The sequence below is a fragment of the Uloborus diversus genome, chromosome 10, assembly GCF_026930045.1.
Source record: "Uloborus diversus isolate 005 chromosome 10, Udiv.v.3.1, whole genome shotgun sequence".
Lineage (NCBI taxonomy): Eukaryota > Metazoa > Arthropoda > Arachnida > Araneae > Uloboridae > Uloborus > Uloborus diversus.
This window is the reverse complement of record NC_072740.1, coordinates 37,822,745-37,842,081: the sequence shown is the minus strand read 5'-3', so window position 1 is coordinate 37,842,081 and position 19,337 is coordinate 37,822,745. Positions and strand designations below refer to the sequence as shown.

At 32.6% G+C, this 19,337-nt stretch overlaps 1 protein-coding gene across 2 annotated transcripts in view; it reads left to right on the top strand.

The window, feature by feature from the left end:
- LOC129231253 (uncharacterized) overlaps positions 1 to 18,999 on the top strand; it is a 352,203-nt gene extending 333,204 nt beyond the window's left edge. For both annotated transcript variants that reach the window (XM_054865532.1, XM_054865531.1), the window contains 3 exons: positions 1,202 to 1,407; positions 12,617 to 12,752; positions 17,638 to 18,999. In XM_054865532.1, coding sequence (XP_054721507.1) covers positions 1,202 to 1,407; positions 12,617 to 12,752; positions 17,638 to 17,732 — 437 coding nt within the window. In that variant the 3' untranslated portion in view covers positions 17,733 to 18,999. The remainder of the gene's footprint in view (positions 1 to 1,201; positions 1,408 to 12,616; positions 12,753 to 17,637) is intronic.
- The last annotated feature ends 338 nt before the right edge of the window (positions 19,000 to 19,337 follow it).

The window sequence follows — 19,337 nt, the reverse complement described above, 5'->3', positions numbered from 1 at the left end:
TTAGAAAAAAAATGATGAATGAATTGAATAACTAATGAGATTCAAAAGTAGCGATAAAAATAGTTGTTCGTTATACCAAAGTCTAAACCGCCCTCCATCAGCATTTTTTAAACTACATCTTCAAAAAACCTTTTCAAGAAAATACTGATAAACATAATAATTTTAGCTAAAACTGCAAACGAATCGACCGATTTTTCCGTTTTTTTATGATCATTTGAAATTTTGGACCCGAAACTTTATTAGCCCCTATCTCCTTCGGAAGACGTTTGGGACCCTTATTTTTGCCGTTATATTTTTTGTCCTTATGTGTACTATCATCCCTTAAAAATTAGCCCAAGAGTTCAGAATCACCCTGTATATGGGCACATGTACGTGTGTATGTTCTGTGTTGCATGTTGTGTATACAATTGTATTTAATTTACATTTACTTGATTTCACAACGCTGAAATAGGCTTGAAAAAGAAATGGGCAGAGATATTTTCTAATTATGCAATTTTACACCCATTTACTAATTATTTCGTTCCCCTGAGATTCTCTACTCTTACGTTAGATGTCGCCACCAGTGATATGTTTTCATAGTTGTGGTCAAAAACACTATTTAGCTATGGCAGTCCAATAAATATAGTAATCTCCGACGGTGTTTAGGAGCGGTCATTGTGAAAATTGAAAACTGGAGTTTTTGTAATAACATTTTTTAATGCTTTAATGTTTAAATTATTATTAGTTGATCACAACACGACCTATAACAAACATTGTTTTGTTATTTGTATCATATTTTGAAAATGACCTGTATTATTATTTTCATTGATCTTTAGAGCTGTTAATATTTAAGATCATTATACTATTTATAGATAGGTAATGCTGCAAACTGTGATCATATTTAACCATTTTATTCTGCCACGTTATTTCACTTGACTCCAATTTCCCCTACATCGCTGTATTTTCTTATTTTTAACTTTAATAAATGCATATTTGAAAAGAAAAACATAGACTCTGTTCCAGAAATTACGTTGCTGTAATATGCTAGAGCTGTCAGTATGCTCATTTTTCTTCAGTTGCAAGATAAAAACAATACTATAAAAATATCCTGCTTAAATTTGTATTTATTTCTACATTAGGATAGTTAATTCATCGATTATTACATTGATCACTTGATCACTTTCTGGATTACCAAGAAACTAATTTGATTGTCTCATTCAAGGTGCAGTCAGCCTTAGACTCATATCCCTAGAAGTTCCTGACAAAGTATCTAGAGGTCAAGGCACCAGATTAACGTGCGGTTATGACCTGGAAGGTGACACGCTATACTCCATCAAATGGTACAGAGATGACGTGGAATTTTTCCGATACGTACCCACCGACAAACCTCCAGGACAATTTTTTCCTTTACAAGGCGTGAAAGTAGACGTATGTATTCAGTTTTTAATAATATTACCTATTTACTTAAAATCAAAAATTATACACCTGCTGTCATTGATTTTTCCCTTTTTCGTGATTACGCAACTGAAAGTTTTCATCTTGTGTTATTGGTCGCCTACCTGTTAATCAAGCACACTCCTATTTTATTTTATGTGTTTTTCTGCTGTATATTGTATATTCTAGCACCTTTTTACTTCCTTTTACAAAAAAGGAAATATTGTATTCGCAAAAAAATTTTCGCTCAAAATTCGGCCTTAATTTCCATTTTTCTCACTCCCGAATTAATGTTGAGTCTTTTTTTCAACCCGACCACTCGCGGATAAGTGCCTAAAAACGTATAGACACCCCAAATATACATTTTGACATTCCCCGAGTTAATTACAGCGACTTTTCTCGTGACGTCCGTATGTACGTAGGTATGTATGTGCATATGTGCGGATGTGTGTATGTGCGTATGTATGTCGCATAACTCAAGAACGGTATGTCCTGGAAAGTTGAAATTAGGTACTTAGACTCCTAGTGGGATCTAGTTGTGCACCTCCTTTTTTGGTTGCATTCGGATGTTCCAAAGGGGGTGTCTCACATCTTTTTGTGGGGAAACCATTGTTAATTTCGATGCAAACACTAGCAGTGTTTTAATTTGGCGGATACTTGGCGATATATCGCCAGTCTTTTGGTCGACAAGTTTTGTCACCAACCTAGCGACAAATTTGGCAATTTTTAAAAAAAATCTGGTTCAAAATTGACCACTTGTGGTGATATTCAGGGAATTAACTATTGAATTATATTAAATTTTCCAATAATGAGGAAATTACATTAAATTGGTGTAAAAGGAAGTCATGTGATTCACACATCAGCTCGTTTATTTTGAAACTCATGTACTGATAAAATATATACTTATAATTTGCAGTTGCGTATGGTACTAGACTTTTAGGTCAAGGGTTCTCACATTGGGATCCGTGGGACTGTAGGGTGCTGTAAGAGGTGACGAGAGGGGCCGCGAAGTGGAAAGGCAATGCGGCATTTCCCTCCAGGGCTTGAAAAGTTTATTAAATAAACATGTTACCAATACAGCAACAACGTTGACTACTTTAGAAAGAAACTATTCAAGTTTTCTTCCACAAATATTCAATATGTAAAACTTTCGCGATGCGATAGAAAACAAGCTCAAAGTCTAATTCTTATTTCACTCTCTGTAACATTTCACGATCAATGGTCGTTCATTTTCCTAAAAGATGGCGTACCTCTCATTATCGACAGACATTCCCTTTTTCCGCAACAGCGAGCTTCCTTGCCGTTGGATTTGACGAAGTTATGATGACGACCTTCACCTCCTTCCGCGGCCACCACACTCTCATGACCTAGCTCCAAGCGACGTTTTATGGTGATACATCAAAAATCGTGAGATCGTGCCCCTTGGGCCACATGATTTGCAAGATTTACTCCCAAAGATCACAACCGCATTTTCTAAGATAATTCGCTAAATGTTTTAGAGAGTGTAGCAAGAATTATACTTCAGACTTGATATCAATATCTCAATCTTGATATCTGCCCGCAATACGAAAGTTCCATGTGTCAAAAATTTCGGAAACAAAACTTGTATACAGTGCCGGCAAAAAAAAAAAAAAAAAAAAATCTTTACATTTAGTTGGCTATTGAAAGCTTTACATGCAAACTTCTTGTCATGATTTTATTTGGCATGATCCCTAGTTATTTGGCCGAACACCGAATATTCAGACAGATTGTGGCCGAATGTTTGGTATTGGGCCAATTCACAACGGAGCATACAAAGTAAAATCATGCCAAGAAAAAATTATGTAAAATTTTTAATATCCAACCACATGTAAAGATTTTTTTTTCTTGACAGCAGTGTTAAAACTCTGTAGAATTTATTTTTATATTTTCGTGGACGTATCTCTTATACTCACATATAAGCATTTCATTCAAAAATTCAAATTTTATTTTAAGGTTTTCGGCTCATAGCAAGCAGAGTTTTCCGTCGACCGTTCAGAATATTTGACGGCATACAAGAGAGACATAATAATAAAATTTGAAATTAAAATCTTGAAAATTTGTTGAAATATGAACATTTAAAGCAGTTGAATTTTCACTGCGCGTGAGAGAAAGATATCAATTTATAACCTTCATAATCCAAAGCCCGTACAGATCCTACACCTCGTGATAAAATTCCAGCTCGATATCTTGAAAATTCAAAAAGCTATCAGCGATCTAATGAGTTGAATTTCAATAATTCTTGGATAGGCGACGAAACGTAAGGGGTCGTTCGCAAAACACTTGCCTACCGTCATTTAGAGTGATTCATAAGAAAAACAGATTATTTGCAAAAGATCCCTCACGAGTCGTTCCCTATCAAAGAATAATTGAAATTTTGTTAACTAGATCACTAATAACTTTACAGATTTCAATGATACCGTGCTGGAATTTTATCAGAAGTTGCAGGATTTATCTGGGCTTTGGATTATGACGGTTATAAATTGCTATCTTTCCCGCATGCGCAATGAAAATTCAATTGCTTGAAACGTTCATATTTCATCAAACACTTCAAATTTTAGTATTATATTTCTCTTGTATGCTGTCAAATATTCTGAAAGTTTAGTGAGGTTTGACAGAAAACTCCACGCGTTATGAGCCAAAAACCTTTTTTAAAAAATCGTATTTTTGAAAGAAATGATTATATTTTTGTGGGTATAAGTGATGCTTTCAAGAAAATATAAAAATAAATTTTACATATTTTGTACAGTACCGGTAAAAGAAAATCTTTACCTTTGGTTAGCAGTTAAAAACTTTACATAACTCTTTCTTGTCGTGATTTCACTTGGCATGCTGCCTTGTGAATTGGCCGAACACCTAATATTCGGCCACAATCTGGCCGATTAATCAGTATTTGGCCAAATCATTAGGGAGCATGCCAAGTAAAATCATAAAAAGAAGTTTGCATGTAAAGTTTGTAATTGCCAACCAAATGTAAAGATTTTTTTGCCGGCACTGTAGTTGTATTCTCCAGTAAAATCAGCATTGTTGCTGCACTGGTAATATATTTGCTTAAATAGGGCTTTCAAACCGCGGAAGGAATTTGGATATGTATATTTATATAATAGAGATAGAGACTGGTACCGTGAAAAGATTCTAACTCTTTAAATGGTGCCAAAAGCCGGAAAGTTTGAAAACCCCTGTGTTAGGAGATAAGTTGATAATGTTGCTGAAAAAAAATGGAAAAATGCATGGTTTCGTAGAGGAAATTGTGATTTTTTTTAGTCCCATGTTACACTTATGCTTGAATTTGGTGAAAAATTATTTTCCCTTTCACGTAACATGTATAGAAAAATATACAAAAAGCAGTGAATAAAACCCAGCGTTAACCTTTTAATTGCGATTATTGATGCAAAAAAATCGATCAAAATGTTCGCATATCAATGTTCTCCATAAATTCCTTTTTCTTTTCCTTTCCCTTTTTTCTGTTTCTTTAACACTGAAAACAACCTCGGCTAATTAATTTGAATTCCCAAATGAGAAAAATATTAAACACTAGACCTCGCAAATTTAACGTAATTAAATGTAGAAACCTTTTTATCTATTTTTTTTTTTTGAAGAGCGACATCAGTTTTTTTTTTTTTTTTTTTGTATATTTACGTTTAAAACATCTATTATTACTCAAATATATTTGCTTCTTTTATGATGATCGATACTATTAATTAAAATATTTTCAGGTGTATTCCTAAACTTAAAATGATTAAAATGGAACTAGTTAAGAAAAATCACCCAACTACTTAAGACAAAAACATTATGTTTTGACTAATCTGAAAACAGTAGCATCTTTAACAACATCAGTAAAAACGTTTATATTTGATACATTCATCGAAGAACTACATTTATGTATGTGCGTAACTCTACAAAAGATGGAACATTTGCGTGTGTGTGTGTGTGTGCGTGTGTGTGAGATAAAAATATTGATACTTTTATTTTATTTCATTTCTTGAGAAAACAAATTGAGGAATCTATTAAACTTTTGTAGCACTACTTTTACAGTATTTAATTACGCTAAAAATTATATTTTTTTTCGTAAAAAGTAAAATTCTTCCGTGAAATGTCATTCATATGCTGTGTCCAATAGCAATAATTATCATATTAAAAAAAATCTAGATATAAACAGATTTGTGATTCCAGCTCCGTTGTTTAAACCATTAAATATGTATGTGAGTTCAGAAAAATTGTCATGAAAATGTTTGAACTCGGAAAATGTGTTCAAAAAATGAATGTAAACATTGTAATAAGGACTCTACGTGTCTTCACATTTTTTTTTTTTTTTTTTTTTTTATAATTTGTTTTCATAAAATATTTGTTTTAATGAGTGGCAATTGTACAGAAATGAAAAACATTTTTTACCTTTTTGGATTAGTTGCATTTTGATAGTATGGTCTTACTTTTTTTTATTTGTGACGATTTTGAATTCATTTTCACGGTTGTATTTTTTGTTTGCTGGTTCTACTTTGGTTTTATATTGTCATGACATGGCACAGTAAAATATAAATGAATAGCAAATTTCTAAAACGGTGTATCTGGAAGTGTTTCAAAAATTGAATTTTTCACTTTCTTTTCATCTACATAATGCATCATTCACATTATATTTTTTAAACAAAAAAGACTGCTATCCGTTTTCCTTCCACGTAAAAAACATGATTTTCAGTACAATTTCAAAAAGTTATTTAACCACCAAGGAATGACCTTTTTGAAGATTTCTAAAGAGTATTCAAGTCTAAAAAGGCATCCTGAGTGGTCAACAAATGCAGCGTCACAAATGGTGATCGAATATGATTTAAAAAAAAAGATATTATAAGATTTATTTTGTTTTTTTTTATGATAATATGATCAAAATGCACTTGCATTGTTGTTCATTTAATGAAAAATGATGTACCGCATTACTACCAAAATCACCCAATTTCTAGGATATTTTCGAGGACTCATCTCAGAAGAGGGTAAAAAATCATTTCCTCACTTAAGTTTTAATTCAGGGCTATTATTTTGCTGTGTTATAACGTTCACTGTTTTTGATAACGTTACAAAAAAAAAAAAAAAAAAGAACTGAAAATCCATTTTTTTTCTGTGTGTGTCTTCTTTAAAGTTTTACTTTTCATACTTAAGGCCTTTTCAAATTTTTGAAACTCAATTACAGTCAAATTTTAATATTGTTCAATAGGAGTTAGGGAAAAAAAGAAAATTCGAATATACTGTTTTGGAATACTTTCCAAGAAATGCGCATTGTAAGTACAATGCATATGTAGAATATTATACTTTTTGAACAACAGCTTGGGGTCTCTACGGAGGCCGGATTTTCTGAGTAGAAAAAAAACGGTACTTTTTTTTGATATAAAACCCAAAATTATTATATATTTTATGATTTCATTGAATAACGTTTTATTGAATGATAATAATTATTATTATCACTGCATGTGACTAGTTTAATTGTTCAACAATTTTTAATTTTAATTCATTATGGAACCAATTCCAAATATGTCCTTTCTATTGTTTATATAAGTCACTTAAGGTTCCTAATAAATAACATTTCCATCGGAGTCAGAGATAAACGAGAAGATTGATTATTAGGGTGGAGTGAAAAAAAATAATTTTAGAATTTCAAAGTGAATTGGGTCTCAGTAGTTGCCTTTTAGCATCAATAAATCACACTAAAAATTTTCGTCTGCTAGCATATTATAAATAAGTTAATAGGTTATACAGATAAAAGTAAGTCAAAAAATAAAATTATGCATGTTTGCAATAAATCATTCATGTATAGTTTCAGAGATTCACGCAACCCATTGTTTATCACTTTGTGATAATAAACTTAACAAAATTGTGTGGATTAAAATACTTAATTTGATTTTTTACTCCATAGTAAATATATCAGTAAATGTAACTTGCTTAAATTTAATTAAAACCTTTTTTACTTAAGATATTGAAATTATAATATGCAACTCCTATGCAACGAACGAAATTTTAAAAGTTTTTTTTTTCTTTTTTTTTTAACAACAAACTTACTTTCGAATATGGGATGGATTCTAGTTTTACACGAAAAAAGAAAAAAAAAAAAAAAAAACGAAATTGGGTTAAAAACATATTTTTTTTCCCTTGATATTTTGGAAAAAACATTTCTGGGGGAATACGCTCTTTAAGTTGCTATTCTTGTTTTAAATGTTAATGTTTTTGTCTTTTTAGCTCTATAGCCCAACAGAAGAATTTTAGCAGTCAATATAATGCTCCTTTTCCCACCAAATAAAAATGTCAATGAAACTGTGAAAAACTGAAAAATAGAGAACGGGAGCTATCTGTAGAAGTTGGTGGGTGCTGGGCGAAAACGGGGACCACTTTTTTTATTCAGAGAGTCATTTTACATACGAATCTACAGGAATAGTGCCAGAAGCATTTTTTATGCCACACAATGTTACATTTGTCTGAACTTTTAAATACTAATATCGTCGGCACCATGCTAAACTAAAGAATGAAAATTGACACTTTTCAGTAGAGTCAAAATACTGGATATAATATTCTTCTAATTGACGCGTTTAGAGATTTTCAATGTTTCAAAATTTTTACCTAACTTTAAGTGTAAAAATATTGTTTGAAATACTTATAACCATTAAGTAGCCCTTTTTAAAAACTACGGGAAACATTCGAATTTGAAAAACGCGATTTTTCACGATCCTTAGTTTCGCATGGGGCCGACGATATATACTTTTTCAAGTTGAAAAAAATAGTCACATATCTGTAAATTGTTAAAGTTAAGCAGTGTACCAATTCATTCCTGAAATAATTTTCTATAATACAAAATTTTCCCTTTTTTCAGCGTTTTCTACTTTTTCTCTCCAAACTTAAAATGAATATGATTTGACAAGATCGCATTGGAACTTTCATCCAGAAATTGACTTTCATACCACATAGCCAATTACTTATACACAAATAATTAAACAAGATAACATTTTCCGCCAGCAAATAATTTCGCTAAAGGTGGTCGGTTTTTTAAGGCACAAAGTGAATCATGATTTATGAAATACTTTCAGAGGGCCTTTTGATTAAGATTAATTACCGTGTTTAGTTTCTTCGAAAGTTTGAGAAAAAAAGGTGTTCATTTATTAAGAAGTAAAAAAATCATATTTGCGTTAGAGGAAATGTTAAAATGTTGAAAGTATATTCCACACATGTTTAATGCTTTTTAATAAGTCTTCTTCTTCTTATGGATTTTTTTAAAACATTACTTTGCAATGTATACAATGTTAAGGGAGGGTGGGGCTCAGTGAGACGTGAGGTACAGTGAGACAAAGCTTTTTTTTTTTTTGAGCAATCACGATTGCTTATTGTTATCACTTGACTGTTTTTGGCGTTCCTTTGATTTTCCCCCCGCCACCCTCTGCACCATCACGGTCGACGGGCTCCTCACAATGCTGCACCTCTAGCGAAAGCCGTCTCCAGGTTGCATCCACGTCCTACACACACGCGCATACATACACAACTACACACACACACGCACACACAAACACATACACACACATACACCTACACACACAAACACCTACACACACATACACAAACACACATAAAAAACACATACACACACGCATACATACAGACACCCACACATACACACACAAAAATATACACACACATACACACAACTACCCACACATTCATGCCTGCACACAGACACAAACACATATGCCTACACACACATACACATACCCCCCCACAGACACAAACACACATGTCTACACACACATACACATAAACCGTACACACACATACCCCCCCCCCCCACACAAACACACACGCCTACGTACACACACTCGTGATTGCGAAAAACATAATTTGAATTCAAGATGTCAAAATTCAAATTAATTTTTTAAATTTTTTTGTGGATGTTTTAATTGTAATCGGTGAATGATACTAGGTACTCGTGAATCTGCAGCAATTGGCAGAGTGGGTTCTGTGATATGAAATTGTTGCTTGTGTTTACAATTGAATGATCGTTCTGATTTTAGGCAAGCAATGTTTTTTCCCCCTCTCACGTGCATCGATTTATGACGTTTTCTTTTATGAACAAAAGTTAGCAATCGGATCACTTACATTGTTCTACTTAAGTTGCTAATTATCATTCAGAGCATTTAGGATCGGCTGTAAACAAACTCCCTAAAAGATTGAATTAGAAGAAAAATGCAGAGTGTGGTACAGTGAGACTGTCGTTGTTGTGGCAGGGTGAGACTGACCCACTTTGCCCCGTCTTGAATTCTGATTCAAAAGGGATGGTTTTTTTTTTTTTTAAATTTATTTTATGATTTAAGAGTTTTAAACTTGCTGTTTATTTACATAAGAGATATTTTTCCTCATTAAAGTTGCGAATTAAACCACGTATGGCATAAATAGGGACATTTTATGACGATTCAATGATAAATTCATTTTTTACTAACCATCTGATTCCAAAAGGCATTTCAGATAAAGTAATCATAATAATCTGTAAATTATAGATATTGATACAAAGAAGCCCTCTTAATTTCGTGTGCAGTTAGTGTTTTCGTAGGTTTTAAGAGTTTCAGAGGACATCCAAAAATCGAAGAGAGGAAAGGTTGAGCAATGAAGAAATAGCATAAAAATGGTAAAAGTATCACTGCAAGTCGTATTCCTGGAAGTCAAATTTTAGAAGAAGAAAGCACAAATTTAATGAAATGAACATTAAAGAAAAGTCAAATATATGGAACAAATGTAAGCTTATTTGACACAACGAATATGATATAAAAAAAATAAATGGAGGATCTGATATTTTATCGGACCATTTTGACATGCGCGAAAATCTACCGTCTGGGTTTAAAGAGGTACATCGTGGGACACTTGAAGGAGACTTTGTTCTGGCAGAATTTGCCACCAAAAAAATACCTTTATGTTTTAAATGCTGTAATGGAAGGTGATAACGATGGGGACTTGTGCGTTTGTTTTTTGCTCAAACGTAAAACCATTTTGACTGTTTTTATTTGAACATTTGAACTAGATGTTGCCTTTGTTCCGAGTAAAAACGTTAAATTGTTGATAACAGTTCGACAAAATGAAATAATACAAAGAGAAATCAATCTTTTTTGTGGTTTGAAAATTATATATTTTTTAAATGTACAATGATACTTTGATCTTTTGTTTTTTATTATGAATTACTTTTGATTTTAAATGTTTAACATATTATGTTTCACTCAACCCTATATACTGTCTTTCTGTGCCTTGTATGCTGTCTCACTGAGCCCCGTACGCTGTCTTGCTGTACCCCATGCGTTGGGTTCAGTAAGACAAAATTTTACGTTCCGTTTTTTTTTTTTTTTTAATTATTATTTTGTGTTTATTTTTTTTCTTAATATCATATCAAAAATTTTAAACATTAATGATTTTTCAGCCTCTCAAAAATTGTATGCACAAGCTGCATTACAAACCCATCTTAAAAAAATTCTGATAGGATCAAAGTTTTTAAATTTCTTGAATTTTACATTTATCTTCTCACTGTGCCTCACCCTCCTCGATGTTTCATGATTTCTTTTTTTTTTATTTTGTTTTAGTTTATTAGCACATTTTTAATGCTTTAGAATACTCCTACATATTACTGGAAATACGCAAAAAAATGTAAAGTGCAAGTTTGACAAGATTAAAATTTAAAACTCTTGGCTTAAACCCATAAAACTGAAGCTAAATCAAGGAAAACAAATAGAGAAAAAGCATGTAAATTATTTTGTCACATTTAACTTTCAGAAACAGAAAACAAAAACTACCATGCTTTACTTTCATCTTATTACATTTTTCTCCAGCTTTTCATTAATAATTTTAATTAAGTGGTTTAAAATAAATGTGCTCAAAAATTCAACATAGTTCAATTCAAGACAAAGTAAGCACAAATCGTCAGAATACTTAGCTTTGCATTTTGACAGTAATAATGTCCAATATTAAGCTACATCTTTACCACATTGCTTTATTTAAGTTGCAGATTTTAAGAAGCAAGATGTTATTCCGGATGTAATAGTTTTAAGAGGTCTAGAAGTATCAATATTGTCAATGATATATGATTCGTATTTGGAAAGCGTTGTTTCACTTTTTTTGTTGTAGGATTTGTATTGGTTGAAAATCACAGATTTTAAAATTACACTTTATTTAATCTAGATTAACAAATTTGAACATATAATTAACTAATTACTTCTCTAAACTTTTAGCAAGCATAGTAAAAAAACTCTCACCCTTCTCTAAACCAGCTAGATGTAAACTGCCTAACGAACGAGTGCTTGGGAATCATTTAGCAACAAAATTGCACCTTACCGTTAATCCAGAAAAAATGCCACCAATCAATGTGAGCTTGGCAGAGCCAAATAGGTTTCAATGATTTTGCCTTGCGCCTTTTTCTAAAAGAACTGGTACCATCGCTGAAAAATACTTTTCTTCCGATTATTTAGACATGGCAATGTGCATGTACAACAGGAATATTGTATCTCTATTGTCTGTAAAATAAATTTTGCGTAATGGAAAATCAAATGTAAAAGACAGTTGGACATTACTAGATTTGGCAACATGGTAGGCTTAATTTGAGGCTTTTGACCATCGTTTAGCCCAGCGGTGCCCAACCTACGGCCTACGGACCAAATGTGGCCCGTTGATGTTATATTAAATATTATGAATGGAAAATTATGTTCTAGAAACTAACAAAACAACTCAATCACTTTCTTTTTATGTTGAAAACGATTACTGCAAATTTAGATTTTAGTAATCAGAAATGGACTTATGAGAAACAGATGGAAGCTTTGTATTAATAAAATAAACAGACAGTAATGACATTATCAATTATTGGCTTTATTAATTTTCCTTCTTTTTTGCAGTTTTTCATGTTATCTAAACATATTGGTAAATATTTTAATGTCATTTAGATATTATAGCAAGCGATATTTATTTTAGCATAAAGTGTAACCTGGAGGTATTTAGGGGTTGGACACCACTTACTTAGCCTATGTAATTAACTTGTTTTGTATCAGTTTTTGCCAAGGGTGGCACGTAGTTTTTTTTTTTTTTTTTTTTGGTTCTTTATTTAACCACTTAAGTGTTTTCCATTTTTTAGTAATCTATTATGAAAGTAATTTAAAACAATACAAATATCTGACGAAGTTTTCAATTGCAGATGTCAAAATCTAAAAATGGCTCAGTTTATATTCGTGACATTAGTCATCTGACAGCAGGAATTTACAAATGTGAAGTATCCGCAGACGCACCATCCTTCCAGACCGTATCTGCTGAAAAGAACATGGCAGTACTCGGTATGTAAACGCTCCATTCTTTCATGGAAATCTAATTTTTCATACAAGATACTTTATTAGTATTATATGTTTTTTTAGATTATATAGTCATTACCTTTTTTCACCATGCTATACAATAAAAATAACGTTCAGACACAAAAGCAAAAATACGAACATGTTTATCATTCCAGTTGCACTCGGTTATCTACGACATCAGGTGTGTTGGGATTAGTGCTTCTATTTTCTACAATAAGTAAAAAGGACAGAAAAGGTAAATACAACAGAAAAAAAAGTCAAAAGTAAAAGGTCACCATAGTCTTGAGGAATTTTTCATGCAAGAGAAAAAGCGGAACTGTCATTCTAAAGAATTCAGTGCTACGGGATGTTGCAGAGTTGAATTTTAAAGTACTTGTATTTTTTCACTGTGAAAATTCAAATAACGGTTAAAAATAATTTAACACTTTGTTTTTTGTATTATCACGTTCAAAAAAAATGGAAATAGTTTGAAAATTGACTGTGAAATGTCAGGCAAGTATCAATTAATACGGTGAAGTAACCTGGAAGTAAGTACAGTAAGTGCTACTCTGTGTAACTTTACTTAAAAAGAAGTTGCACCAACAATTTCAAAGTATGATAAGAGTACATAGTTCTTTAATTTTTGATATACTTTAAACATTGTTTTCAGTGACAATATAAAGAAAATTGTTTGAAATCAAAACAAATTCAAACAAACTCAATAAAATTTTACAGAATCCTTGTTGTCCACCAATAAATCGATATTTTTTTAGTTAAAATGTTTCCTGCAATAAGAATGAGGCAACGCTTTAAGAAATTGAGTTAATGAATGTATACTCTTGAATTATAAAGGAAATAAGCTACTGTGTACAGAGGAATATGTCAAAAATAAATCGCGTTTTTAAGTTTTACATTGTAATATATTTATTACGAGTTGTGTAAAATTTGAACTTAGTAGCGATATTAAGCTTGCCGCATACCTACAGTTATATAACTTAGTAAAATATTGCGTCTGAGAAACTTGAGAGAAGGTAATACTTTATTTTGTACCGTCTCGGAAAACCTCCATATCTTTTAACAAAATACTTCATTTCATATTAATATTATTATTATTATTATTATTTGGTTAACAAAATCAGCAACGAACACCAAGTTCAATATTTCTTTTTTCTGCACAATGCACTTTTTCTTACGATTAAATCTTTTTCAATTGTTTTGGCGGATAGGACCTATACAGTAAATTCTGAATAAGAAATTTGCAATATCAACACTGATATAAATAACAAGAATGTCGGGTTTGTAACTACACTGGCGGGAAAAAAAATCTCACCACCAAGAACAAATTATTGTAGAGTAACGAAATTTGGACAGTGCATTTGTCTAGTCAGCATGTTTAATTGATTAAATTTTCAAGATCACATGTTAGTTAAAGTTCAAGAAATTGCATTTCAAATGTGAAATGCTGTAGCATTAATATCCGGAGTGAACTCCACAATTTTGACTTCAAATCCACAATCATGTGAGCACCTTTGTGTCATACAGGTGCCAAATGTCACTTTGTGATATAGAGCTCCATGTTTGTTAAACTTGTTATGTCAGTACTGGCACAGTCAGTGCTGACTGTGGATGATGCTGGAGTTGTTGTCCAAAGATTCTACTACGTGCTTAATTGGAGAAAATTCTTGCAGGCAAATTTAACATGTCAACACTGTGGCGCATGTTACGTTACAACAGAGGTGTGGGAGCAAACATTATCCTGTTGGAAGAATCTCTCTTAAATGCTGTCCATGAATGTCAATAATACTGGTTGAAATGCCAGACCGACGTATAAATTTAAAGCGTTTGGAATAACCATAACAGTGCTTCAGCTGTCATAGGAAATTGTGCTCCTCAGGCCAGCACTCCAGGTGTAGTTCCAATGAGTCCAAGCCACAGACATTTTGATTGCAGTTGTTCCCATGGCCTTCTTCTAACCAACAATTAGCCATCACTGGCACTGAAGCAGAATCTGCTTTCATTAAAAAAAAAAAAAAAAAACACACAGAGGATCTCCACTCTGTCTTCCAATGAGCTCTGATTTGACACCATACTGCCTTTGCTAGCAGCAATGTCTTGGCGTCAGGTAAATACAGGCTACAAAGAGCCTGGCTTGGAGCTGTTCGTAAGCCTTTGCTAGCAGCAATGTCTTGGCGTCAGGTAAATTCAGGCTACAAAGAGCCTGGCTTGGAGCTGTTCGTAAAGTAACCGATTTCTGACAGTTCGTTGTGTCACCGTTGTACCAACTACAGCTCGAATTTCTGCCCGAGACACAGCACGATGCGCCGCAGCTGAACGCCGATTACAACGGTCTTGCCTGTAAGTGGTCCCGCGTTGTCGACCGGAACTTGGTCTTCATTAGGCAGTACAACCATCCCTTGACCACTGCTCCCAACAATCATGCACAGGGAATACATTCCGGTCAATTCTTAATGCAATAATCACGGATAGAAAATCCACCCGTCTAGTAGCCCTATTACACGATCTCAATCAAAGTCGATCAGCTGATGGTAATAGTTTCTTCGATTTTTTTTAATGACATTCTTGACTAACATCAACTCAATACGTCGAATTTCACAGAAAAATGATGCTCACGAACTTTACAGCACGCATTTGAAACAACTCTTATTTACAAGTTCTGAGCGGCGCTACTAGCGCCACACTTATGCACGAAATTTGAATTGATGCAATGAGAAGTAAAGGTATGTAAGTGGACATTTTCAAGTTTTGAGTAAAACGCGTTTCAAGATAACATCCTAGGTAGGCTTTCATTCATTTTTTTTCTAAGTCAAGTTGTACATCATAACCTTCCAGAGCTACTAGTACTGTCTCTTGCTCTAATGGACTTTAATGGACTTTAATGGAGTCTAAATGGACTTTTCAAGTTTTGAATAAAACGTATTTAAAATTGAGGTTCTAGGTAGGCATTCATTGAAAAGTTTTCTAAGTCATGTTGTATAACAGAACCTACCAGAACTGCTAGTACTATCTCTTGCTCCAAGACAGAGCAGAGGCTCCCCTATCATCTGTTCTGGTTATCTCCAAATTTTTACTTTTACCACTTACATCCCTTTGCTGCTTACTGCCTCAATTAATGTCATCTTTTAGATGGATACCAAATTTCGTTTATCTCGTACAATCCTTTATTGGCGTTTTGATTCTTTCCCGATAGTGAGTAACACAATATTTCAAAGTTTTATATTAGATTAGCAGTAAGCTGGTAAATCGTGTCAGCATAATAAAATTCAAACCCACCCCCTCTCCCTGTTGTAAAAGTAAAGCAGGAGTAATGGAGGGTGAGTTAATGATACACTCAATTGAAGAAATACAGATAAAGTGTGCTGCAGATTATGAAAATTTCTTAGAAGATCGTAAAACAATATATCGGCTTTTAGTGAAACTGATATTTTCACGTTCAGAGATTGGTTTCATATTTCGAGCCTTTCAGAAATAGGTTATAATTCCTAAGCTTTTGCACTCCATAGCCCGGCCGATTTGCGTAAACTCGACGACACCTTGGGAAAGCGAAAAAAAATACGAACACAAATCTGTTGCTGAATACATGCCGATAACCCGACAGTTTGGTTCGATAATTTTAAAGAACGCAAAAGAAAAAAAAAACGACAAAACTTATACTACTTGTTTTTTTGTTTTCTTTTTAACGCTTTGTCCTGAACTATCATCCACTTTCTCAACGTTTTTTGTTAAAAATACTTCATCAAGCTTTTTTTTTTTTTTTGCAATCCGTTAAAGGGTACAGCATATCTTCATAATTTATTAAAAACGAAGTCTGTATTGAGCCTTAGATAAGCAATGGTAATTTGTGTTTGTCAGCACGTTCAAATGTTTTGAGTAAAATGTTACAAAATATAACATTCATTTCTTACTTTATTTTTTGAACAACTAGCAAAGTTTGATCAGCAGCAAAATTTGAAAGTCATTGTTTAAAAGCACTATTGATCATTAAAAATTATAAAGAAATATTTCGTGGTCAAAAGAAACTTCCATATTAAAACAGGCAAATGACCTCCTTTATTTAAAACACGAGTGTACGAATAATGTTTCAACGTTCGCACTGTAAACGTTTGTTAGCAATGCATCACGCTTATCAAAAAAAAAAAAAAAAACTGAAATAGATTTTATGCACTAATTCTCTGTGAAACTCTATTGGTTCGACGGTAGAACAAACTGATTTTTGTTTCACGAAATAGAAGCCTTCAGAAAAAGCTGAAATTGACGGTAAGTAATTAAAAGTTAGAATGGCGTTTGAAAAATGCAATCACTTGGTTAGTTTCAAAACGATACAACAAATGCTAACTAAAAAAACACCGATAACTAACTCACAAGGACAGAAAATGTATTTCAATTCTCTTTTCATGTCATTGATTTAGTTTCATGAATTTTTCTTTAATATAAGGAACTGTGAAATAAACTGTAGAGGACATATGTGGCAGTGAGAAGCAAAGATGTATACTTGACAAATTTAAAAATTTGAAGATAAACATTACAAATGGTGGGTCAACCTTTCATCTGTCTTGGAGCAAGAGATAGTACTAGTCGCCCTGGTGGGTGCTGTTATACAGCATGACTTAGAAAAAATTTTCAATAAAAGTCTATCTAGGACCTTATCTTTAAACGCTTTTTATTCAAAACGTGAACATGTCCACTTGAAACCATTTGCTTCTAACTGTCTCATATGCCAAAAGTCATGCATCTAAATTAAATCAGAACATATAACCTGAGTATTTATGAAAAGTATTTGCCATTTTACAATTATAGTCTTTATGTGTCCCTCTTATTGAAACCATCTTTAGAGAGTTAAATTTGATTTCAATTATTCTCTTTAAATTTTTAGAATCGTCTGGATACGCTCAGGCGGACAGAAGCACTGTAAACGTATTGCTAGTAACCATGTTGCTTATTCTTCAGTGGAGGTACCACATCTGGTGACAAAATGCTTTTGATACCAGGTGTATGAACTTTCAAGCAGTTGCTTTGTGCCTTGAGATTCTGCATCCTCTTTGTAAGCAGGGCATCTATATAACCAAGCAAGCAGATGAAAGGACGGTGGAATGACTAAATATCGTGCTGTTTGACACATCGAATGATTAGAGTGAAAGTTAACAAAAGCTCAAGCAGAAAAGCATCACTCGAACCTAAGTATTGAATGACTCTAAGAAATACTCAAGTCAGTTTACCAAACATGTTACTGACAACAACTCATACTAAAAGCTTTTATTATGAAGGTTGGTTAATTGCTCCAAGATGGTGTCAACAGGTTGTTCTTGGTATATTAGGATTACATTGTCAATACGTGAATGAATCATGAGAACTGTAAATAAGAATATTTAATGACTTTGTGTTCATTTGAAAACTGTTTAATGGTATACGTGACAAAGTTTCAAGCCAAGGATCATGTTACCGAATTTTGCAGCCTTTCAGCGAATTAAATAGGTTGATTTTACCACGTTCCCTTCCATATTAAGCGTTGTAGGTAGAATATTTTACCAATGTCATTAAAAAAAAACCAGCAATACCATTTCATTTTTTTTTTCAAGAGTACCATTTTCATGCGTATCGTACGCTCTTCCTGAGAAAAAACGAGGCCCACCAGGAAACTGTTTATCATCTTCTAACTTATATCTTATTTTTCACGACTGAAAAAAATGCGCGCATGTAAAATGTTTGATATTAATTGTTATCTGCAAATTTTTATTCAGTGTTCTGAACTCATTTCTGAGAAATGACCTTAAATTCTTGACGAAAGTCTAGATTTGGAATATGTATACTAGATATGATTTTTTGTTCAACCATAATCAAACGTACACTGCTCAAAGACTTATGTTGATTAACAATTTTGATTTAAAAGTTTCTTATCACAGCCAACTCTAAGTTTTAAAGCAAAGTTAGAGAAATGTTTTTATCGATATTTTTTAATGGCATAGAAAAAAATGGACATGTATATAAATACATAACTTATTTAAAACCTATGTGCATATTTTTGGGGAGACTGCAAATTAGCTTAATAGAGTTTTATTTGGTGTTGAATATGAATGAGCTGAAAGAATATTTGTTACTGCTGTAAATGTTTTGTTCAAAACAAAATTACGTATTTATCATTTATGAATAAAGGTGTAAAAATGTTACAACAGAGAACTTCATGTTTTAAAATCGATGTAATAAGACATTTACTGTATTGTTTCTGTAAAAATAATTTAATTGCATATGTTAAATAAATAAAATATATTGTTGTATAAGTTAAACATTTTTCCGTAATTAGACAGAAAAAAAAATCATTTTTAAGTTATATTTTTAGCTAACTGTATTGAGCATAAAGCCGCAACTGCATTTTATTTATTTATAGATTCCATCATCATGCCCTCAATCACCTCATTAGCTAGTAGTTTAATAAGAACAGGTGGAAAGTATCTTATACATCAATTATAATCTATTATTATAGTATTTTGGAACCAATGCTTATTTAGTCATGACGGGTAAGTAAAGACGTAAGTAAAGACGGGTACCGACCCTTTTATACTTTAGACATTTTACCTA